The 24,730-nt window shown below is 43.6% G+C and overlaps 1 protein-coding gene across 1 annotated transcript in view; it reads right to left on the reverse strand.

Moving 5' to 3' along the window:
* Positions 1 to 23,179, reverse strand: part of LOC126471328 (uncharacterized) — an 80,856-nt gene extending 57,677 nt beyond the window's left edge. Inside the window, exons 1-3 of the mRNA XM_050099450.1 lie at positions 23,052 to 23,179; positions 11,803 to 11,940; positions 2,462 to 2,686 (exon numbers count right to left, since the gene is read on the reverse strand). Of these exons, the coding sequence (XP_049955407.1) occupies positions 2,462 to 2,686; positions 11,803 to 11,940; positions 23,052 to 23,179 (491 nt within the window). The remainder of the gene's footprint in view (positions 1 to 2,461; positions 2,687 to 11,802; positions 11,941 to 23,051) is intronic.
* Positions 23,180 to 24,730: the final 1,551 nt, after the last annotated feature.

Raw genomic sequence — 24,730 nt, forward strand, 5'->3', positions numbered from 1 at the left:
TCGCACGGAAAGATATAGGTGTTCGTTTCTTCCGCACAGTGTTCGAGAATGGAATAACAGAGAATTATTGTGAAGGTGGTTCGATGAACCCTCTGACAGACACTTAGATGTGATCTGTAGGGTAGCCATGTAGATGTAGATGTAGATGTAGATGTAGATGAATCGACTTCATTTACTTTCAGTACGATGGACGTGGAAGAATTATGGGCAAATTTTAAACACATTGTAAATCACGCATTGGACAAGTACGTGCCGAAAAAGTGGGTTTCGGACGGAAAAGACCCACCGTGATTTAACAGCGCAATTCGGAGATTGCTCAGGAAGCAAAGACAGTTGCACTCGCGGTACAGCAAAAATTGGGAGAATGAGGACAGGCAAAAGTTAGTAGAGATTCGTGCTGCTTTAAAAAGAACGATGCGAGAAGCATTCAACCACTATCACCGCCATACCTTAGCAAAAGATCTTGCTGAAAACCCAAGGAAATTCTGGTCTTACGTAAAATCGGTAAGCGGGTCGAAGGCTTCCATCCAGTCAGTCACTGATCAGTCTGGCCTGGCAACGGAAGTCAGCAAAACGAAAGCTGAAATTTTAAATTTAGCATCTGAGAAATCTTTCACGCAGGAGGATCGTACAAACATACCGCCGTTTGAATCTCGTACAGATTCCCGTATGGAGGACATAGACATCCCTGGGGTTGTGAAGCAGCTGAATGGGTTGAAAATAAATAAATCGCCAGGTCCTGATGGGATTCCAATTCCGTTTCACAGAGAGTACTCTACTGAATTGGCTCCTCACTTAGCTTGCATTTATCGCGAATCTCTTTCCCAACGTAAAGTCCCGAGCGACTGGAAAAAGCGCAGGTGACGCCTGTATATAAGATGGGTAGATGGACGGATCCTCAAAATTACAGACCAATATCCTTAACATCGATTTGTTGCAGGATTCTCGAACATATTCTCAGTTCGAATATAATGAATTTCCTTGAGACAGGGAAGTTGCTGTCCATGCATCAGCGCGGCTTTAGAAAGCATCGCTCCTGCGGAACGCAACTCGCCCTTTTTTCACATAATATCTTGCGAACCATGGATGAAGGGTATCAGACGGATGCCATATTCCTTGACTTACGGAAAGCGTTTGACTCGGTGCCCCACTGCAGACTCCTAATTAAGGTACGAGCATATGGGATTGGTTCCCAAATATGTGAGTGGCTCGAAGACTTCTTAAGTAATAGAACCCAGTACGTTGTCCTCGATGGTGAGTGTTCATCGGAGGTAAGGTTATCATCTGGAGTGCCCCAGGGAAGTGTGGTAGGTCCGCTGTTGTTTTCTATGTACATAAATGATCTTTTGGATACGGTGGATAGAAATGTGTGGCTGTTTGCTGATGATGCTGTGGTGTACGGGAAGGTGTCGTCGTTGAGTGACTGTAGGAGGATACAAGATGACTTGGACAGGATTTGTGATTGGTGTAAAGAATGGCAGCTGACTCTAAATATAGATAAATGTAAATAAATGCAGATGAATAGGAAAAAGAATCCCGTAATGTTTGACTACTCCATTACTAGTGTAGCGCTTGACACAGTCACGTCGATTAAATATTTGGGCGTAACATTGCAGAGCGATGTGAAGTGGGACAAGCATGTAATGGTAGTTGTGGGGAAGGCGGATAGTCGTCTTCGGTTCATTGGTAGAATTTGGTTCGATGTGGTTCATCTGTAAAGGAGACTTCTTGTAAAACACTAATACGACCTATTCTTGAGTACTGCTCGAGCGTTTGGGATCCCTATCAGGTCGGATTGAGGGAGGACATACAAGCAATTCAGAGGCTGGCTGCTAGATTTGTTAGTGGTAGGTTTGATCATCACGCGAGTTTTACGCAAATGCTTCAGGAACTCGGGTGGGAGTCTCTAGAGGAAAGGAGGCGTTCTTCTCGTGAATCGCTACTGAGGAAATTTAGAGAACCAGCATTTGAGGCTGATTGCAGTACAATTTTACTGCCGCCAACTTACATTTCACGGAAAGACCACAATGATAAGATAAGAGGGATTAGGCTCGTACAGAGGCATATAGGCAGTCATTTTTCCCTCGTTCTGTTTGGGAGTGGAACAGGGAGAGAAGATGCTAGTTGTGGTACGAGGTACCCTCCGCCACGCGCCGTATGGTGGATTGCGGGGTACGTATGTAGATGTAGATGTCATTCGAGCACACTTTGACTCAATGCGCAGTGTGCTTTTGTTGCTGCTGGTGGCAGCAACTCTGCATACTTAATTTCACGCCCTGTATGCTCCTATATCGCCCACATATTTAACAGTGTATTGGCCCTGCCGTACTTTACGCACACAAGAAGTAAAATATTGTGGTTAACTGCCTTTTCTTAGTGTTGCAATTTTTGCTACCAGCAGTGTAGAAACTGGTGACGATCTAAGAATCGGTCTGAGGTTAACGAGGAGGATTGTGCCAACCTGTATGCAGAGCCGTACCCGTACGGCTGTCGGAAGAAGCGGAAGAAGCCGCCGTTGTGGTTGTTGAGGTAGTAGACGAGGCGGTCGCTGTCCCTGGGGCAGGCGGGGTAGGCGGCGAAGCACGGCCGCGGGTCCCCGCGAGCAGCCACGCCGGTGATCGCGGCGCGGCCCAGCACCAGCAGCGGGGAACTCTCCAGCGCCTCCGCGCCGTCCACGCGTAGGATCCTGCACAAACGAAACTCTTCTACCAAAAGACCCCAAAAAACTATCACTCCACTGTTCTCGTTGTACCTTATGTCTTGCAACGTACGTTTGGTTCTTATTCTTATAACGGCCACACACAGCGTTTTCCCATGTTGATCCTGAGTATTTACTCTTTGTGTCATCCATAGCAAGTGGAGTAGGTCATGTGGAGTCTCCTATTTGGTCTGTGCCCGAACAAATATTTAATTGTAACAGGTTGCGTCACACCTGTGGCTGTCACGATGTACGTGGACTACTAGATGAGCTTAGTAAAACACGTTCGTTTTCAAATGTTACAAGGAACAAACATTAAACGAGGAAGAAGAAATCGCAAATCAAAGAATGAAGTCCAAAGCAGAGTCTGACGAATCGAGCAACCCTAAGAGCACGTCGCAAGAACTAGTGGGACAGTTATAAGAGCGTCGCTAAACTAATAAACATACTGTGGAGGAACCGGAAGTTGTGTCTACTTGTAGGCCATCGGAGATAATGGATATGGTCTCGGATATCGAGAGGATGGAAGAAGTAGTTGCCTCTTACGCGACATAAATGTAATTACAGTTGTGTAGCGAAGGCGTCCCATCATATAACGTGATAAGTGCAAAGAACCTACGTTATCGGAACGGGCGACAACTCACAGAGAATTTAAATGCCAGTTAAGGTGACAGAATCAGATCGAAAGCTTACTTAAGTAGATATTTCCACATCCGCACTTTCAGATTGAGCTAAAAAAATCATACGAATATCAAAAACGGCAGATTTGTAGGTGTGTCTTGCTTCACATATAATTATGCAGCACTTAGGAAACACATTTTCTAACTTAGATCTGTCATGTTGCAATAAATATGTTCCCATATGCAAAACGTACACTGATCAGTGATGTGCCAAATCATTACGACCACTTCCCATTGTTATACTGAATGAATCCTGGTGGTGTTGCGGGCCGGTGTAACAGAAAGGAAATTACAGGGCTATTACAAATGATTGAAGCGACTTCATAAATTCATTGTAGCTCCATTCATTGGCATATGGTCACGACACACAACAGATACGTAGAAAAACTCATAAAGTTTTGTTCGGCTGAAGCCGCACTTCAGGTTTCTGCCGCCAGAGCGCTCGAGAGCGCAGTGAGACAAAATAGCGACAGGAGTCGAGAAAGCGTATGTCGTGCTTGAAATGCACTCGCATCAGTCATAACAGTGCAACGACACTTCAGGACGAAGTTCAACAAAGATCCACCAACTGCCAACTCCATTCGGCGATGGTATGCGCAGTTTAAAGCTTCTGGATGCCTCTGTAAGGGGAAATCAACGGGTCGGCCTCCAGTGAGCGAAGAAACGGTTGAACGCGTGCGGGCAAGTTTCACGCGTTGCCCGCGGAAGTCGACGAATAAAGCAAGCAGGGAGCTAAACGTACCACAGCCGACGGTTTGGAAAATCTTATGGAAAAAGCTAAAGCAGAAGCCTTACCGTTTACAATTGCTACAAGCCCTGACACCCGATGACAAAGTCAAACGCTTTGAATTTTCCGCGCGGTTGCAACAGCTCTTGGAAGAGGATGCGTTCAGTGCGAAACTTGTTTTCAGTGATGAAGCAACATTTTTTCTTAATGGTGAAGTGAACAGACACAATGTGCGAATCTGGGCGGTAGAGAATCCTCACGCATTCGTGCAGCAAATTCGCAATTTACCAAAAGTTAACGTGTTTTGTGCAATCTCACGGTTTAAAGTTTACGTCCCCTTTTTCTTCTGCGAAAAAAACGTTACAGGACACGTGTATCTGGACATGCTGGAAAATTGGCTGATGCCACAACTGGAGACCGACAGCGCCGACTTCATCTTTCAACAGGATGGTGCTCCACCGTAATTCCATCATGATGTTCGGCATTTCTTAAACAGGAGATTGGAAAACCGATGGATCGGTCGTGGTGGAGATCATGATCAGCAATTCGTGTCATGGCCTCCACGCTCTCCCGACTTAACCCCATGCGATTTCTTTCTGTGGGGATATGTGAAAGATTCAAACCTCCTCTACCAAGAAACGTGCCAGAACTGCGAGCTCGCATCATCGATGCTTTCGAACTCATTAATGGGGACATGCTGCGCCGAGTGTGGGAGGAACTTGATTATCGGCTTGATGTCTGCCGAATCACTAAAGGGGCACATATCGAACATTTGTGAATGCCTAAAAAAGCTTTTTGAGTTTTTGTATGTGTGTGCAAAGCATTGTGAAAATATCTCAAATAATAAAGTTATTGTAGAGCTGTGAAATCGCTTCAATCATTTGTAATAACCCTGTATATAGACGGAGCAGAAGCGAATTAGGAATCATTCTAGCAATCATATGGGCCGTAAATAGTGAAATCCATTAACACAAGCGCATTTGACGAATTGCAGTCTGTTATGCCCCGGCACCTGGGAAAGAGCAGCTCCGATACGGTCGGCTGTTGAACTGGTGTCACCAGCAAATACGGAAAGTGACTGAACGCCGATCAAGCCACGAATTGATGTCAAGGCGTTGGATATCCGCTTCTCATCCCAGAACGTGGATATCGGTGGTTTGCCCATTCCGAATTGCCACCTCCTCTTCCCAAACAGGGTAATCCATCTCCCGCAACGGCAGCCCAGTTCAGGGATTACGACAGCTGTCCGCGTTCGGCCCATTCTATCTGAACTCGAGTTTTCCTTCAATCAACTTTCCTCCGGGTTCACTCACATACACCTCTAGGGTTATACCTTGGCACAGTTTCGTCTGGACCTATCACAAAGACCAAAAGACTCTGTTCATCCTGAGACCCTCCGCCATCAGTTCACTATTCTTGGTGCATTCCAGGGCTCAGGAATAGAGCGCACTGATGCCTCGATGGTAAATTGTCACGCTGGCTTCGCTTATGCCCACATTGGACATACCGAACAGCACTCTCGCGCTCTTGAGCAAATCCGCTCCTGCACCGGTGAGTCTTTCCTATCTGCAATGAGTCGTTAAGCAGCCTAAAACCTATCGACCGTTGCTATCCTCGCCATCCTTTGATAATGGCTATCCAGGAGTCTGTTAGCCCTCGAACAACGTCTACGTTCGGTGACCTACATCTGGACCCCATGTCATGTCAGAATGACATTGATGACAGGCTGGCAAAACAAGCTACATGTAAACCAACTCTGAAGATCGATACGCCGCAAACTGATCTCAGATTGGTATTACGACATAATTTTGGGATCTGGAATACCGAATGGCACACCGTTAATACGCCAAATAAAGTGCGTGCTATAAAGGCGTCAATAAACGTATGGAGGTCATCCATGCGAGCCACTCGCAAGGACTCTATAGTCCTTTACCGGCTATGGTTACACACATAGTCTTACATATTTTGTTCCTTGCACAGATTCTTTTGGGGTATGGTTTTAATCCGAGACCTGTGTTACTAAGGAGAAAGGGACTGATAATCTTGTAGTTTAGTCCCTTTAATCTCCAAACCACCCAACCAAACAACTTGACCGACTTTCCAGCGTCGCTGACGCATGTTACCGCTACGGGGTTCCGAGCTCTAGTTTGTAACATGGCGGTGTATTACGTAACTACGTGGGTGCATGACAAACAGCGACCTATTCGAAGGGTTTATCCACAAGTAGAGCAATCTCTCCTTCAGCATGACGATGCTAGACCATACACGAGCACTGTTGCGTCTGCAGCAATCGAACACCTGTCATCCGTCACCATCCTCCACACAGAATCGATTTTGCCCCATTCGATTTCCATCTCTGTCCAAAACTTAAAGAACAGTTTCGAGGACTTCACTTTCGTATTGATGAAGCGGTGCAAGCAGAGGTGACGTTCAGGCTCCGCAAACAAAGTAAAACATTCTTGTATCACCAAATTGGTCTCTCGTCAGTTGAAAAATAAATATACAGACATGAAGAATATTGAGAAACGAATATACAGACATGAAGAATAAATGTAGAATGTTGATAGCGTTTGTTTTATTTAAAAAGCTTTAAGAGTGTTCACATAAAAAGTTTGGAGGCATTATTTTTCAGCACGCCTTCAATTATTGGATAAATCTGTGTATTCTAAAACGGTTTTTATACTGCTGAGCACTCCTGTACTTTCCCAAGTCAGTTAGAATGATTTGCGGTGTTAGACTTCACGTTATGCACTGTTCAATCTTCAATGAAATCTATCACTGTTACCCCCTCAAGTGATTTGTAATGAAGAGAATGGACAAATCCAAACATAACAAAATTAATGACCCATCAAATACTAAACACAAAAACAATACACTTAACCATTGTTCAGAGAGTTACACACTATTCTGAAATTTCGGTTTTCAGCTGGTTTTAGTGAACCACAGCTTTGGAATATTCGTTTTATTTACTTTTTATTTATTTATTTATTTCCTTTAATCGTGTACATGTATTTCTCGTAGTGATTTAAGGCCTTTCACCGTAATGTGTATAACATGATAAATTCACTGACGCATTTAATTAATAAATAGCTATAGTGTAGACACTCCCCTAGAACACTAGATGTAAAACAGATAAGAGAAATTACCCTAGGAACTAAATAAGTAGTACGGAAACAGTACACAATCTTTATTAGCGAGTCATAGCTGACGTGTCAGTGTCGTCGTAACTGCCGTCTGCTTCACGTCTGCTGTGCAGCGAGCTACCTTAATTTAAGTATTTTTCTTACTTGTCACTTCTTCTTCCGTGTGTATTTGCTTTTAGGAAGCTTTAATTGTCGGGTGCTATTAATAGTGTTCCATAGATTTCGTGTTTGTTTTGAATACAGTCAGAGAGAGTCCCTTTAGTCAGCCATAGTGCCAGTAGTGCTAGTGTTTGTTTTCAATACAGTCCAGAGACAGATAGTGCTATTTCATTGTTTTCTACAAGAAGTGCCTGCAACCACAGTTTAGTTAATAAACAGCCGCCTTTAGTGAATTAGCAGTCTAGTTAAAGGTTGTTTAACTCTCTTCAGTAAATTGATTCCTTAGGATGGATAGGATGTGTGACTGCTGTGTACGGACGCAGGAGGAGCTGGCCACTGTTCGCGAACAGCTGAGCGTGTTGATGGCCGCGGTCAGCCGTCTTCAGGCTGCTGCCTCGGAGTGTAGCGGCAGTGGGGAGTCTGGTGCGTCGCTGGCTCAAATGGCTCTGAGCAACTGGTGCGTCGCAAGGTACACCCCAGGTGTTACATGCTTCACCCACTGTCCCTGCTGTCGAGACATCTTCGCGTGTACTGGGCGCGGTTGGGCCACCCTCTCCCCAAGGGGAGTGGCGAGTTCAGCGGCGTTCGCGGCGCACGAGGCGGAGGGTCAATGTGGAGGCTGGCCGTGTGGCATCGCCCGCTCTGCCTGTGAGTGGACATGTGGCTGCTCCTTCAGCAAGGTCCGAGCAGGCACACAGGGGGAGGGGTTTATTAGTTATTGGGAGCTCCAACGTTAGGCGGGTGATGGAGCCCCTTAGGGAAATAGCGGGAAGGTCGGGGAAGAAGGCCAGTGTTCACTCTGTCTGCTTGCCGGGGGGTCTCATCCGAGATGTGGAGGAGGCTCTGCCGGCGGCGATAGAGAGCACTGGGTGCACCCGACTGCAAATTGTTGCTCATGTCGGCACCAATGACTCCTGCCGTCTGGGTTCAGAGGTCATCCTCAGTTCGTACAGGCGGTTGGCGGAATTGGTGAAGGCGGAAAGCCTCGCTCGCGGGGTGAAATCAGAGCTAACTATTTGTAGTATAGTTCCCAGAACCGATCGCGGTCCTCTGGTTTTGAGCCGAGTGGAAGGCTTAAACCAGAGGCTCAGACGATTCTGCGGAGATCTGGGGTGCAAATTTCTCGACCTCCGCTATCGGGTGGAGAAATGTAGGGTCCCCCTGAATAGGTCAGGCGTGCACTACACGCCGGAAGCGGCTACAAGGGTAGCGGAGTACGTGTGGAGTGCACATGGGGTTTTTTTAGGTTAGAGAATCCCCTCCCTAGGCCCGACAAGACGCCTCCTGAGACGCAGCAAGGTAGGAGTAGGCAAAATGCAACAGGGAATAACAATATTAATGTGCTAATAGTAAACTGCAGGAGCGTCTACAGAAAGGTCCCAGAACTGCTCTCATTAATAAACGGTCACAACGCCCATATAGTACTAGGGACAGAAAGTTGGCTGAAACCAGATGTAAATAGTAATGAAATCCTAAACTCAGATTGGAATGTATACCGCAGAGACAGGCTGGACAGTGAAGGGGGAGGCGTGTTTATAGCGATAAGAAGTGCAATAGTATCGAAGGAAATTGACGGAGATCCGAAATGTGAAATGATTTGGGTGAAGGTCACGGTTAAAGCAGGCTCAGACATGGTAATTGGATGTCTCTATAGGCCCCCTGGCTCAGCAGCTGTTGCGGCTGAGCACCTGAAGGATAATTTGGAAAATATTTCGAGTAGATTTCCCCACCATGTTATAGTTCTGGGTGGAGATTTAAATTTGCCGGATATAGACTGGGAGACTCAGACGTTCATAACGGGTGGCAGGGACAAAGAATCCAGTGAAAATTTTTTAAGTGCTTTATCTAAAACTACCTTGAGCAGTTAAACAGAGAACCGACTCGTGGCGATAACATATTAGACCTTCTGGTGACAAACAGACCCGAACTATTTGAAAAAGTTAACGCAGAACAGGGAATCAGCGATCATAAAGCAGTTACGGCATCGATGATTTCAGCCGTAAATAGGAATATTAAAAAGGGTAGGAAGATTTTTCTGTTCAGAAAAAGTGACAAAAAGCAGATTTCAGAGTACCTGTTGGCTCAACACAAAAGTTTTGTCTCAAGTACAGATAGTGTTGAGGATCAGTGGACAAAGTTCAAAACCGTCGTACATAATGCGTTAGATGAGTATGTGCCAAGCAAGATCGTAAGAGATGGAAAAGAGCCACCGTGGTACAACAACCGAGTTAGAAAACTGCTGCGGAAGCAAAGGGAACTTCACAGCAAACATAAACATACCCAAAGCCTTGCAGACAAACAAAAATTACGCGAAGCGAAATGTAGTGTGAGGAGGGCTATGCGAGAGGCGTTCAATGAATTCGAAAGTAAAGTTCTATGTACTGACTTGGCAGAAAATCCTAAGAAATTTTGGTCTTATGTCAAAGCGGTAGGTGGATCAAAACAAAATGTCCAGACACTCTGTGACCAAAATGGTACTGAAACAGAGGATGACATACTAAAGGCCGAAATACTAAATGTCTTTTTCCAGTTGTTTCACAGAGGAAGATTGCACTGTAGTTCCTTCTCTAGATTGTCGCACAGATGGCAAAATGGTAGATATCGAAATAGACGACAGAGGGATAGAGAAACAATTAAAATCGCTCAAAAGAGGAAAGGCCTCTGGACCTGATGGGATACCAGTTCAATTTTACACAGAGTACGCGAAGGAACTTGCCCCCCTTCTTGCAGCGGTGTACCGTAGGTCTCTAGAAGAGCGTAGCGTTCCAAAGGATTGGAAAAGGGCACAGGTCATACCCGTTTTCAAGAAGGGACGTCGAGCAGATGTGCAGAACTATAGACCTATATCTCTAACGTCGATCAGTTGTAGAATTTTGGAACACGTATTGTGTTCGAGTATAATGACTTTTCTGGAGACTAGAAATCTACTCTGTAGGAATCAGCATGGGTTTCGAAAAAGACGGTCATGTGAAACCCAGCTCGCGCTATTCGTCCACGAGACTCAGAGGGCCATAGATACGGGTTCACAGGTAGATGCCGTGTTTCTTGACTTCCGCAAGGCGTTCGATACAGTTCCCCATAGTCGTTTAATGAACAAAGTAAGAGCATATGGACTATCAGACCAATTGTGTGATTGGATTGAGGAGTTCCTAGATATCAGGACGCAGCATGTCATTCTCAATGGAGAGAAGTCTTCCGAAGTAAGAGTGATTTCAGGTGTGCCGCAGGGGAGTGTCATAGGACCGTTGCTATTCACAATATACATAAATGACCTTGTGGATGACATTGAAAGTTCACTGAGGCTTTTTGCGGATGATGCTGTGGTGTATCGAGAGGTTGTAACAATGGAAAATTGTACTGAAATGCAGGAGGATCTGCAGCGAATTGACGCATGGTGCAGGGAATGGCAATTGAATCTCAATGTAGACAAGTGTAATGTGCTGCGAATACACAGAAAGATAGATCCTTTATCATTTAGCTACAAAATAGCAGGTCAGCAACTGGAAGCAGTTAATACTATAAATTATCTGGGAGTACGCATTAGGAGTGATTTAAAATGGAATGATCATATAATGTTGATCGTCGGTAAAGCAGATGCCAGACTGAGATTCATTGGAAGAATCCTAAGGAAATGCAATCCGAAAACAAAGGAAGTAGGTTACAGTACGCTTGTTCGCCCACTGCTTGAATACTGCTCAGTAGTGTGGGATCCGTACCAGATAGGGTTGATAGAAGATATAGAGAAGATCCAACGGAGAGCAGCGCGCTTCGTTATAGGATCATTTAGTAATCGCGAAAGCGTTACGGAGATGATAGATAAACTCTAGTGGAAGACTCTGCAGGAGAGACGCTCAGTAGCTCGGTACGGGCTTTTGTCAAAGTTTCGAGAACATACCTTCACCGAAGAGTCAAGCAGTATATTGCTCCCTCCTACGTATATCTCGCGAAGAGACCATGAGGATAAAATCAGAGAGATTAGAGCCCACACAGAGGCATACCGACAATCCTTCTTTCCACGAACAATACGAGAATGGAATAGAAGGGAGAACCGATAGAGGTACTCAAGGTACCCTCCGCCACACACCGTCAGGTGGCTTGCGGAGTATGGATGTAGATGTAGATGTAGACGAATAGTGAGGAAATACGCCAGCTGGATTTACTAAACAAGCTAAAACATAAAACAAACTTTACAAATGCTACCATTATCAACTCAATGAGTTTATCAAGAGTATGATCGACGAACTAAGCCTGTATGAACGTACTGCGAGTAAAAACTTTCATATACGCCCGTCGTGTAGGAAAAGTAATTTTTCCAGTGAATGTATACTTGTGGATGTGGCGACCTCGCTACCGAAGGACAGCAGCACCATTATTCTAGTTCATTAAAGAACTCACGCTAGCAAGAAGTCAGCGTTGACGAAAGGCAGCTGTTGCGCCGAGCGCGATCCAGCGGCGAACTCACACACCAGCCGTGGGACGCAGCGCAGGTCGTCGTTGCGGACGATCGAGTCCAGGGCCTCCATCAGCAGCGGCCTGCAACGTCACACACTTATCTTTAGTTGCCAGTCAGAATTATGTGAGGAAACTCAGTTTTATTCGCAAAATAAATAAAATTTATTTTGAAGTAATTACCATCGAAAAATGTTTCTCGGTAACACCACTGCCCCTAACCACACTTTTTCTATTCAGTTAAATTGTTGCTACTCCAGCCCTTTATTGTTTGACAGAAGGAACGTAGAACCACCTTCAGACTATTTCTTGACCATTCCACTGAGCACATAAGGAAAAATAACGCCTTATCTTGTCTTGAGCCCTCTGATTTCTCTTAATCTGTTACAACGGCCATTTCTCGCCGTGAAGGTGAAAGTCTTGAAAATATTTCGCACTCGGAGGAGAAAAAAAAGCGAGTGACTGCGTGTGAGATCGCTCTCCAAGTTTTTATATATTTTTAGGTTTCAGATACATATTTTAACGGTTTTTGTGATAATATTTACTATAAAAGTGACGTATTAGTGGTTTCTTCATTCACCTCTGCCTTTCTTGTGTTGTGACCTGATATTTGTGAGTGTTTCGTATCGAGCAACTTAACCTCTTGCCTGTGTTTACATTCCGCGCTGACCAGTTGCAGCTGCAGCGGCGCATCGAAAGCTAATTACTAATTAATTGTTTGTGTATAGTGGTTTATTTAGGAACTTTAGTAGTCTTCAACCGGTGTTCTTGGTGTTTTCTGGTGAAATAATTTCAGAAGAACGTTTTGGGAACTGTTTTCAGCTTCGTTACTGTGTCATTAGACGTTTGATTCTCTTTCTGTATTAGTCTTTTGTTATATTCGCATTTGTTGTTTATTAATACTGTTAATAATAGTAGTTACTTCGCCGTGTAGAGTAAGTTTGTGATTATTGTAGTCAGGTTTTTAACATCTTCTTATTGTAGTAGCGGAACTTAGAAAAAGTAAAATTTTACCATGAGTGAGAAGTGTGGGCTTTGCCGTAGGTTCGTGAGTAGTGGATTGCGGTGTGAGACTTGTTCGAAGTATTTTCACTGGGGGGAATGCTGTGGGGAAGCCAGTGGGCATTCTGGTGAGATCCTCTCCTGGAACTGCAGGTTATGTAGCAAGAGTGAGTTGATAGAGGAGCAGGAGCGTAAGATCTGTGCCCTTCAGGTGCAGTTGAAAAACGCACAGGAGGAGCTAGATAGGATGAGGAGGGAGAAGGGGGTTGGGGAATGGGAGCTGGCTGTTGGCAAGAGATCTGCTAGGAGAAGAACATTTTCAGATAGTTTTACTATTGGTGTTTACAATAGATATGACCAACTGTCAGAGTCTAGTGGAGAGGAATCTCTAGTAGCTGTAGATCTAGGAAGTATGCAGCAGACCTCAGTAGTTACGGTGGCTAGAACAGTTGCAAAGTCGAAGAGGAAGAAGAAGGTTCTTCTGTTAGGTAGTTCTCATGGCAGAGGTGTAGGCCAGCAGTTGCAGGAAGTGCTGGGGAGTGAGTACGAGGTCACCAGCATTGTGAAGCCTAATGCAGGATTGGCTCAGGTGACTGTTAACATAGGGGGGTTATGTAAGGATTTTACTAAAGAGGATCAGGTAGTGATTGTGGGTGGGGCTGGTAATAGTATTGATAGGGATGGGGAGTATAACATAGATGGTGACCTGGAAAAGATAGCCACTCAGACTGGCAACACGAATGTGCATTTCGTGGAACTGTTTCAGCGTCACGATCGGCCTCATCTTAATACAGCCGTCAGGCGTAATAACATGAGACTTGGGGGTGCGCTGATGACAGAAAGCATGGGTCACATTTCAGTCGTGTCGGTGGAGTCTATCAGCAGGACAGGTTTCACTAGACATGGCCTGCACCTCAACAGGTATGGGAAGGGGAGGTTGGCAAAGCTTTTAGGAGACAGCATAGGTGGGGTTGGTGGGATCACTCGTGGGAAACCTCCTGCAGTAGTGGGTGTTAGAGCTGCACCTTTTTTAGATTGAAGTCAGCTGATAGGTATTCCAGCTTAAGGGAAGTCTCTCTAACAAAGGAACCACTTTTGACAAAGCTTAGGTATCCGAGTAATGAGGGAATTAGTATATTTCATCAAAATATACAAGGTATTAGAGATAAAGTTAGTGAACTGCTTATAGATGTTGACTCTGAAATTATTGGTATATCTGAACACTTCTTAAATAAGGAGATAATTCAGAGGCTTTCTTTACCAGGATACAGGTTGGCTGGCAGCTTTTCGAGGAGCTCTTTGCGGTGTGGGGGAGTAGCCATGTATGTGAAAAACGGCATCCCATTTGAGTCAATTGATGTTTCAAAGTACTGCACTGAAAAGGTGTTTGAATGTTGTGCAGGTGTTGTTAAATTTAACGGAGCTAAACTTCTAACTGTTGTTATTTATAGATCCCCAGACTCCGATTTCACAACATTTTTGCTAAAGCTAGAGGAGGTTCTTGGTTCACTTTATAGGAAATACAAAAAGTTAGTTATATGTGGTGACTTCAATATTAATTGTATAAGTGGTTGTGCAAGGAAGAGGATGCTGGTAGACCTCTTTAATTCATATAATCTTATGCAAACCGTATTCTTTCCAACGAGGGTGCAAGGGAACAGTAGAACAACCGTAGACAACATTTTTGTTCATTCCTCATTACTAGAAGGGCATTCTGTTAGCAAAAAGGTGAATGGCCTTTCAGATCATGATGCACAAATTTTAACTCTAAAAGGTTTTTGTGCTGCAACACGTGTTAAATATAGTCATCAGCTGTTTAGGAAAGCTGATCCAGTTGCTGTAGAGACCTTTGTAAACCTTATCAAGGAACAAGAGTGGCAAGATGTTTATAGCGCTGATACAGTAGACGATAAATATAATGCTTTTCTCAAGACTTTTCTCATGCTCTTTGAAAGTTGCTTTCCGTTAGAACGTTCAAAACAGGGTACTAGCACAAACAGGCAGCGTGGGTGGCTGACTAGAGGGATAAGAATATCTTGTAGAACAAAGTGGCAATTATATCAAAACGTTAGAAACAGTCAAAATCTAAATGCAGCAGCCCTTTACAAACAGTATTGTAAGGTGCTTAAAAATGTTATTAGGAAGGCAAAAAGTATGTGGTATGCAGATAGAATAGCTAAGTCTCAGGATAAAATTAAAACCATATGGTCAGTCGTAAAGGAAGTGGCTGGTCTGCAGAGACAGGTCGGGGATATAGAATCAGTGCGTAGTGGGAATGTCCGTGTTACTGATAAGTCGCATATATGTACACTACTTAATAATCACTCTCCGAATATTGCAGGTGAACTAAATAGAAACCTAGTCCCAACAGGGTATCATATAGCGCTCTTAGGAAAAAGTGTTCCGAGACTGTTACCTGAAATGCTCCTCCATGATATTGACAAGATGGAGATTGGTTCAAATGGCTCTGAGCACTATGGGACTTAACATCTATGGTCATCAGTCCCCTAGAACTTAGAAAAAAAATGGTTCAAATGGCTCTGAGCACTATGGGACTTAACATCTATGGTCATCAGTCCCCTAGAACTTAGAACTACTTAAACCTAACTAACCTAAGGACAGCACACAACACCCAGTCATCACGAGGCAGAGAAAATCCCTCACCCCGCCGGGAATCGAACCCGGGAACCCGGGCGTGGGAAGTGAGAACGCCACCGCAAGGAGGGAGATTGAGTTAATAATTAAATCACTAAAGACCAAGAACTCTCATGGATATGACGGGGTATCTAGCAGAATACTGAAGTATTGTTCTATGTATGTTAGCCCAGTACTTAGCCATATCTGTAACTTTTCCTTTAGGAGTGATGGGTTTCCTGACCGATTAAAGTAGTCGGTAGTGAAGCCACTTTATAAAAAATGGAGACAGGGATAATGTTGACAATTATAGACCTATTTCTATGCCATCGGTGTTTGCTATAGTTATCGAGAGGGTTGTATATACAAGGTTACTGAAGCATTTAAATTCACATAATTTGCTGTCAAATGTACAGTTTGGTTTTAGAAAAGGCTTAACAACTGAAAATGCTATAGTCTATTTTCTCTGTGCGGTTTTGGACGGATTAAATAAAAGGTTGCTAACGCTAGGTGTTTTCTTTGATTTAAAGAAGGCTTTTGACTGTGTTGACCACAAAATATTACTGCAGAAGTTGGACCATTATGGAGTAAGGGAAGTAGCTTACAATTGGTTCGCCTCTTACTTTAAGAACAGAAAGCAGAAGGTAATTCTCCGCAATATTGAGAGTGGTAGTGATGTTCAGTCCCAATGGGGCCCTGTTAAGTGGGGCGTTCCCCAAGGGTCGGTGCTGGGGTCACTGCTGTTTCTTATTTATGTAAGTGATATGCCTTCTAGTATTACAGGTGATTCAAAAATATTTCTGTTTGCTGATGACACCAGCCTGGTAGTGAAGGATCTTGTGTGTAATATTGAAACAGTAACAAATAATGTAGTTCATGAAATAAGTTCGTGGCTTGTGGAAAATAATTTGATGCTAAATCACAGTAAGACTCAGTTTTTACAGATTATAACTCACAATTCATCAAGAACCGATATTTTGATCAGACAGAATGGGCATATTATAAGCGAGACAGAACAGTTCAAGTTCCTAGGCGTTCGGATAGATAGTAAGCTGTTTTGGAAAGCCCATGTCCAGGATCTTCTTCAGAAACTAAATGCTGATTTATTTACCATTAGAACAGTATCTGAAATAAGTGACACTTCAACACAAAAAGTAGTCTACTTCGCATATTTTCATACGCTTATGTCGTATGGTATTATTTTTTGGGGTAATTCTTCTGATTCAAAGACGGTATTTTTGGCTCAAAAACGGGCTGTTCGAGCTATATGTTGTGTAAGTTCGAGAACCTCTTGTCGACCCCTATTCAATAGTCTGGGAATTCTGACATTGCCCTCACAGTATATATTTTCTTTAATGTCGTTTGTTGTTAGCAATATTAGCCTATTCCCAAGAGTTAGCAGCTTTCACTCAGTTAATACTAGGCAGAAATCAAATCTGCATGTGGAATGCACTTCCTTGACTCTTGTGCAGAAAGGAGTGCAGTATTCTGCTGCATCCATTTTCAATAAGCTACCACAAGAACTCAAAAATCTTAGCAGTAACCCAAACTCCTTTAAGTTTAAACTGAAGAGTTTCCTCATGGCTCATTCCTTCTATTCTGTCGAGGAGCTCCTGGAAGAGCTAAAAAATTAAGCAAATTCCAGTGTTACATTGTTGATTTTCTTTATTTAAACTTACGACTTGTCACCTGAATATGTTTTTTTATATTTCATTTTATCTGTTTCTAATATCGTGTTATAATTTCATGTATTGACTCGTTCCATGACCATGAAGACTTCTCCTTAATTTTGTCCCACGGAACAATAAATAAAAAAGTAAAAAATAAAAAAAGAAAGTTGTTAATTGAAACTTCGCGAAAAAACTTCGCTGCGACAAGAAACTGCTTCGTATTAATGCCTGCCACACCAGCTTGCTTATCATATCTGCGACACAGTATGCCCTGTTTCGAGACAACAAAAAATAAACTGCCCATCTTTGAAATTTTCGCTGTCCTCTGTGAATCCTATATGGTAAGGCTCTCATGCCGAACAAAAATGCTCCTGAGGAGGATGAAAAATCATAGTATATACGTTCTCTCTAGTAGATTTGTTGCATCTTCTTTGTGATCTGCCAATAAAACGCAGTCTTTGGTTCTTGTTCCCCACAACAGTTTCTATATGATGGTTACCATTTAAGTTGTTTGTAATTGTCCCTAGATGTTTGGTTAAATCACCAACCATTACAGTCGTGTGATTTATTGTTTAACCAAAATTTAACAGATTTCTTTCAGTACTCTTATGAACCACCTCATACGTTCTATTGCTTAGATTAAGTACCGATTTTCGATTCATGCAGATATCTTGCCTAAATCATTTTGCAGTTCGTTTGTACCTTCTGGAGACTTAACTGGACGGTAAGCGACACCGTAATCTACAAACTATCTAAGAGTTCATATCACTTTGTCTCTTTAATCGTTTATACTGATTAAGAACAGCAGAGGGCTTATCAAACCTTCTTGGAGAACACCCGGTATCAGTTCAGGAAATGTTTTCGCAGTTGCAAATATGGACAGTCAACAGCCGTATAATGGAATGACGACAGTGAAAATTTGTGCTGGACCGGAACTGGAACCCGGATTTAATGTTTATCGCGAGCGATCGGTCGCCTTACCATTTGGCTATCCGAGCTCGAATCACGGCCGTACCAAAACTCTCACATGTCGTGTCTACATGTGTCTACAACCTATACTCGTACATCCATTATGTATATTCCCGTAGAGGGTATACCTTTTTTTCAGTTATAAGTCACTTGCATGGTGTCGGCGGATAAATACGGTGTTGCCCTCTTTTCTGACAATAATCAGAGTTTAATTTTTCAAGAGCGGTTTTCTTTAAAGAAAAACCCACCTCCATCTATCTTTAGCTGATGCATTTGCTGATTCCAGTTTGCTTTCGAGAACGTCAGTACATCTGACGTAAAATGGCATGCTGAGCATGAGGTAAGTCACGTCTCTTTCAGGGCGGATCTCATTTTGCGTTCTTGTGAGCCAACAGTTTCGTAGTTAGGATTTTCCGGTTTTGCGCTCAGTAACCAGATTAATTTAGAGCAGAGAAGGTAATGTGAAACAGTTATTTTCTTCCGAGTTGAGCAGTATTTTATTTTGCGAATATTTCAGTCAGACATTGCATTTCATGTTACGTAACTTCCGTAACCTACCTCAGTATTGAGTTTCAGTTTCGTAGCTTTCACTGAATACACAGTTAGTTTCTTATGGGATTTAGTTAGATTCATTTCATTATTTCAAATTCAGCATTTCACTAAGAATAAATTTTGTTTGACGACACTATTCACAAGCGCAATAAAGGGTCAACCAAAAGTTAGTATTGCACAGCATTTGACTACGACATCTTAACGACATGTTACACGAGGAGAAAGTCTTTGAAAAAGAGTGTCCTACATTTCATATGTAGGTAAATTAGAAAGGTCACAATGGCTCACATGTAGGTTTAGCAGGGTCACCTTTGTGTGCACGGAAAGGTCAATGCAACGTCAAGTACAATCACAGAAGAGTCATAAAAATAAGTGAAAGCATGAAATTAGACGTAAACTGGGTATAGTATCAATATGTGCTTAGTTTGAACGGAATGGAATGGATTTGCGACACTATGACATTAATTTCTCTACATGCCCTGTAACCTGTAAGCGGTACAAAACAACGAACTGACTCTATATCAGCAAGATGACCACGGGATTGCCAGAATCTTGTTCGCAGTGACACGGAATTAAGTTACACTTTAAAGTATAAATACTTGGCCTCTCGACTTTCTACGTGTCCCCTAGACGAGAATGGGACGAAAATTGCATATCGTTCCCTCTGTACAGGATTAATTTTGGGCCAGATTAATTTCAAATGCAACGGCTATCTAACAGTAAGTACTGGTGGTCACCAAGAAGGCGATGACCGTTTGGAAGGCTTCTTAGTTTGAAGAACGACGCCATGGGAGGAAGGATATCTAGTACAAACCCAACAGATCTCGAAAGTTCCCTCAGAACCCACTTGAAGACAAACATAGCTTTTTGTAGGGATGGATTGGAATATGATATCTACTTCCAGAATGAGATTTTCACTCTGCAGCGGAGTGTGCGCTGATATGAAACTTCATGGCAGATTAAAACTGTGTGTCAGACCGAGACTCGAACTCAGGACCTTTGCCTTTCGCGGGCAAGTGCTCTACCACTGAGCTACCCAAGCACGACTCACGCCCCGTCCTCACAGCTTTACTTCTGCTTGGTAGAGCACTTGCCCGCGAAAGGCAAAGGTCCCGAGTTCGAGTCTCGGTCCCGCACACAGTTTTAATCTGCCAGGAAGTTTCATGATATCTACTGTTCGGAAGACGTAAATGATCCATGTTATCCATGCGATCGGAAGGCAACCGCCGGCCGCTATCTGCATAGCACAGCCAGAGACACGCCATCAAGGCCCCACTGACACCTGACACTCTTCATCGCTAGTATTTCCTTCTAGCACATGTCAGCCCTACACCGGGTATCTTGATAACGTTTCCTGTCTGCTTCTAATTCTTAAATGCTGAATAAATTTCAATGTTTGGGTTCCTCTGTACGCTATAATTGTGGTATGACGCTCCCACTTCATCAACATGCTCATGACAAAACTTCGATTAATTGTCATTCAGACAGACTGCTTGATTTATGCCTGTAACCAGGATCGAGTCAGGTGGTTCGAAGGCATCACCCTCTCTGCGTTCCACTTGTTATTCGAGGTGGTGGGCTGGAGAGGTGTACCGCTACAAACTGACACAAGAGGACTGTAACAAATGTGGGCATGTCTGCGTTGACAATTCGACTACTGCTGGCACATCGGTACGCTTGGGATTGCGTTGACTTTCGTTGTCCGCGACACATGAAATCCTCGAACTGTGAATGCGGTCTCTGACGTTCGAAACGACAGAATGAATTGTCTTCGGACGAGTCCAACTGCAGCACCTCATACAGCCATCGCTGGAAACGTGCTACTCGCTACCATTGCAGTTAGCGTTGTTGAAGGGATTAGTGCAATGATATGGGGTGCCTATGCGTACAATGTGGTGTCACCGCCAGACACCACACTTGCTAGGTGGTAGCTTAAATCGGCCGCGGTCCATTTAGTACATGTCGGACCCGCGTGTCGCCACTGTGTGATCGCAGACCGAGCGCCACCACAAGGCAGGTCTCGAGTTACGGAATAGCACTCGCCCCAGTTGTACGACGACATTGCTAGCGACTACACGGACGAAGCATCGCTCATTAGCCGAGCAGATAGTTAGAATAGCCTTCAGCTAAGTCCATGGCTACGACCTAGCAAGGCGCCATTAGCCTTACATAGTTTGATAGTTATCGTATGAAATGTCTCAACAAGAAGAACGATGTATACAACAAGGATAAATAAAAGTTAAGTATTCGAGGAGCTGCATACTTTTCTTATTAGCTTTCACTACTTATCCTGTTCCAGAATTCACGCCCGTCTGCGTTAGATAGCGTGCATTTCGGCCTCCTCTGTCTACAAGGTGTTGGCACATTTGCCAACACATCATACAATACGTGATATCATCGCCTACAATTTGAGGCAAAGCGATGCAGCAGCCGTTACGTTAGGAAACTTGTAGAGGAGAAGATACGGTAGTACATACGGGCAGTTTTGGGACTATTTGCGGTCACCTGCGGCGGGGAATGTACAAGCAATCTTCTGATGTCTGATTCCTTAATCTGCACGTTCGCCTTACTTTTCACTCATCGAATGAATTTCGGTTTTTGCTCGATCAATAACTTGTTCGTCATGGTGCTCCAGAAAATACTGTTGGAGGTTTGCGGTCGAGCAAACAAATTAGATGGAGGGTAATTTCTCATGAGTATACTGGATGCTGCCTGGTATCATGCTACGACGTTTCGCAGCACGTAGCCGCTTCACATCACAGTGAATTCTCAAATCCTGAGATCATATACACACCAGTAAGCCTAATAATTTGTATGTTCTTACGTGCTTAATATAAGATATAAAGGTCATTTCAATCGCATGAATTGTACTTCTTGTTGCTATTTTCACAAACATTTATATCTTTTTAAAATCTGAATTCAATATAATGTATCAAAATCAGAAGAATAACGAACATGTCGTATAATGTTCATTCACATGATTGATTTAGCTGATGACACTACATTCGAACATCTGATATTCGCTCCACTGTTTTCTAAAGCGGATAACTCATGTAAGACTGAATGCGCCACCATAACGTTTCGTTTCGATTACCTCAGTGAGCCATCACATATCCATTTTCTTACTGCGAAACGACTTGTTATACTCTCACGAAACTATTTAATAGGTTTTTTTTTGACGTAAGTTGTGCGGAAATTTATGAGTTGGAATTATAAAGGGTCTTCAGTAAATAGTATCTCAGGGAGAAAGAGCAGTATTCGAGACGTTTAGAGAAATAGTCACTTGAAGCAAGACAATACAGAATTCGTGAATATTATTTTTATGTCTAGTGGTGGGCAGCTTCTCTGATGAGAACGTTTGTGCTCCAAGTATCTTCTCCATCACGAAACCGCCCCGTTCAGTTCACAACTGCCTGTCGTTTCTTGCGACTGTGTGGCAGCTAACGGTTGAAAGTGTTTCAGAGACAGACATGAAGCAGTTATATAGTGTGCTTCCTGTGCTTATTTAATTCTGGTGAAGCTTTGTTTACGAATAACACACAAAATAAGCCGGCCAGAGTGGCCGAGCGGTTCTAGGCGCTGCAGTCTGGAACCGCGTGACCGCTACGGTTGCAGGTTCGAGTCCTGCCTCGGGCATGGATGTGTGTGATGTCCTTAGGTTAGTTACGTTTAAGTAGTTCTAAGTTCTAGGGGACTGATGACTCAGAAGTTAAGTCTCATGGTGCTCAGAGCCATTTGGACACAAAATAACCGTCAGTTGCCACAGCACAACCCACGTGGTACATTCCAAGTTGTTTGGCTATCAGTGTGTTGTGCAACATGATTGGTGACAATCTCATAGATCTTGCCATTTCAGATAAATTAATTACCGCATGAAAATACTGGAAATTCCTGGATTATGCTATAATTGAACAAATTGAGGAAAATTAATTTCCCTCAGGAAATGATATGCTCGTGCATTTCCCGCATGAGGCAATATTTGCATGCCACATTTGTTACTCTTTTCAAACGCCGTGGTAGTACCATTGTTCTCCAGACCCCAGTCTGAATAAACGAGACAAACTGCAAGTTCACATCAAACATGGACACTGCATTAAGAGCGGCCATAAATTTATAACAGCACTGATTATTTGAGTCACTGTTACAGGTGGAAATGTATATCGCTTTTCCGTTTCTGATAATTTACTGTATTCAAGTCACTTACACAACTACAAAAATCATGCTTATGACGTTCTTCGAAGACCCTCTGTTTATTGAGTTAAAATACACGCTAACTAACGTTTTGAATATCCGCATTGCACGTCCCTACAAATATCCGCAGCGTTATCGTAACTGTGAAGTAGCCGTAATGAATGAAGTTTAACTTACCCGGCAAACTGCTGAGCTCGCGAGGAAGTGGCCAAGAGCAGAAGCAGCGCCAGCTGCAGCCGCGAGAAGCGATCCGTGGCCGGCATCTCTGGACAAGCGACGCAGACTGCCGCCGTCCGCACACCCATGTCACTCTTAACGGGGCTCCGCCGCTTTCTCCCGCCCCCATATACATTTCACCGGCCGCTCCCTGTTCAGTCTCCTGGACCAACACTGCCGTGTTATTCGCGGACCGTGAGAAAAGGATCATCCTCTCAGCTACAATAATCCCCAGCTACTAGGCACCGTAGCATTGACATTACTCACTATACTTGCGTAAGTAGGACACGATTTAGGTTTTTGAGCCACCTAGTTTGTTAAAAGTTTTCTTTGTGCAGATGTGTGTATGCAGGTATGTGTGTGTGCAGGGGGGAGGAGGAGGGGAAGGGGGGAGGATCGGGGGTGGTGGCCGTAGGTGTATGTCAGTGTGTGTGTGTGTGTGTGTGTGTGTGTGTGTGTGTGTGTGTGTGTGTGTAAGAAATAAAAAAATTGTGACAAACATCGTTTTCCATGCTCCCAGATGTGAACTCCAGTGTTTTTGTTGAAGCTCACTAGTAACATTCACCAACGTAGAAGTCGATCACTTAGAGTACAATACGCGTAATGTCCCACATAAAGGGCATCAAATAGGGTCGCGTTACTGCAGGAATATTTCCAAAAAGTTATTGTGAGCACAGAGATGAAAATTTGGCTTCTCTTTAATACGCGTAATTACATTTACTGACCAGGATACTGAAGTGATTATGTTTCTTTCAATGCGACGATGTAATTTTCAGTGGTACAGTATATAATCTAAACTATACTGGCCTCTGTTAGGGAATATTAATATGGGGTGCGTCCATCCTTCACTGCTTGAACTCTGGAGGCAATATCAGTAAGGCGTATGAATGTCTGTGAAGGAATGGTAGCGCCTTCTTCTGGAGGAGACGAAACCGGAGAAGATACTGATGTTGGACGCTAGGGTCTGAGGAAGGTCGACGTTCCAACTTATACCAAAGGTGTTCCATTTGGTTCACGTCTGGGCTCTAGGGACGCCAGTCCGTTCCATGAATATTACTGTCCACAAACCTGTGCCTCACAGATGCTACTTTATAACAGAGTACCTCGTCATGTAATGCAAATAGTCATCGTCTCCGAACTGTTCCTCTACTCTGCGCAATATATAGGGCTGTTCAGTGTATTCACGTACTTCCGAATTTAGCATTTTCTTAAGTACTTTAACTTAACCAGGAAAGACATTCTCATCTTTAACACTACCTCCTCTGTACTTCACTGTTGGCAGTACTCATGTTGGTAGATAAAGTTCTCCAGGCATTCGACAAAACCAAACCCTTCCATAGGAACGCCAGAGTATATAGCATGGATTACCATTCCAAATCACTTCTTTCCAGTCATCCACTGTCCACTGGCGTCGCTCTACATATCACCTCGTGTGTCGCTTGGCGATGGGTGTGACTTATGGTTTAATAGTAGCTGAGGAGTAGCTACTGGACCATTTTATCCCATTCTTTTTTTATCTTCTTACGCAACGTCATAGTGCCAGCTGGATTGCTCTTAGCCGTTTGGATCTCCCGAGTGGTTTCTTCCCCTGATTCCATGCGATTTTATACATCCACCTTTCGCAATGCTCGGTGGTGCCT

The sequence above is a fragment of the Schistocerca serialis genome, chromosome 3, assembly GCF_023864345.2.
Source record: "Schistocerca serialis cubense isolate TAMUIC-IGC-003099 chromosome 3, iqSchSeri2.2, whole genome shotgun sequence".
Lineage (NCBI taxonomy): Eukaryota > Metazoa > Arthropoda > Insecta > Orthoptera > Acrididae > Schistocerca > Schistocerca serialis.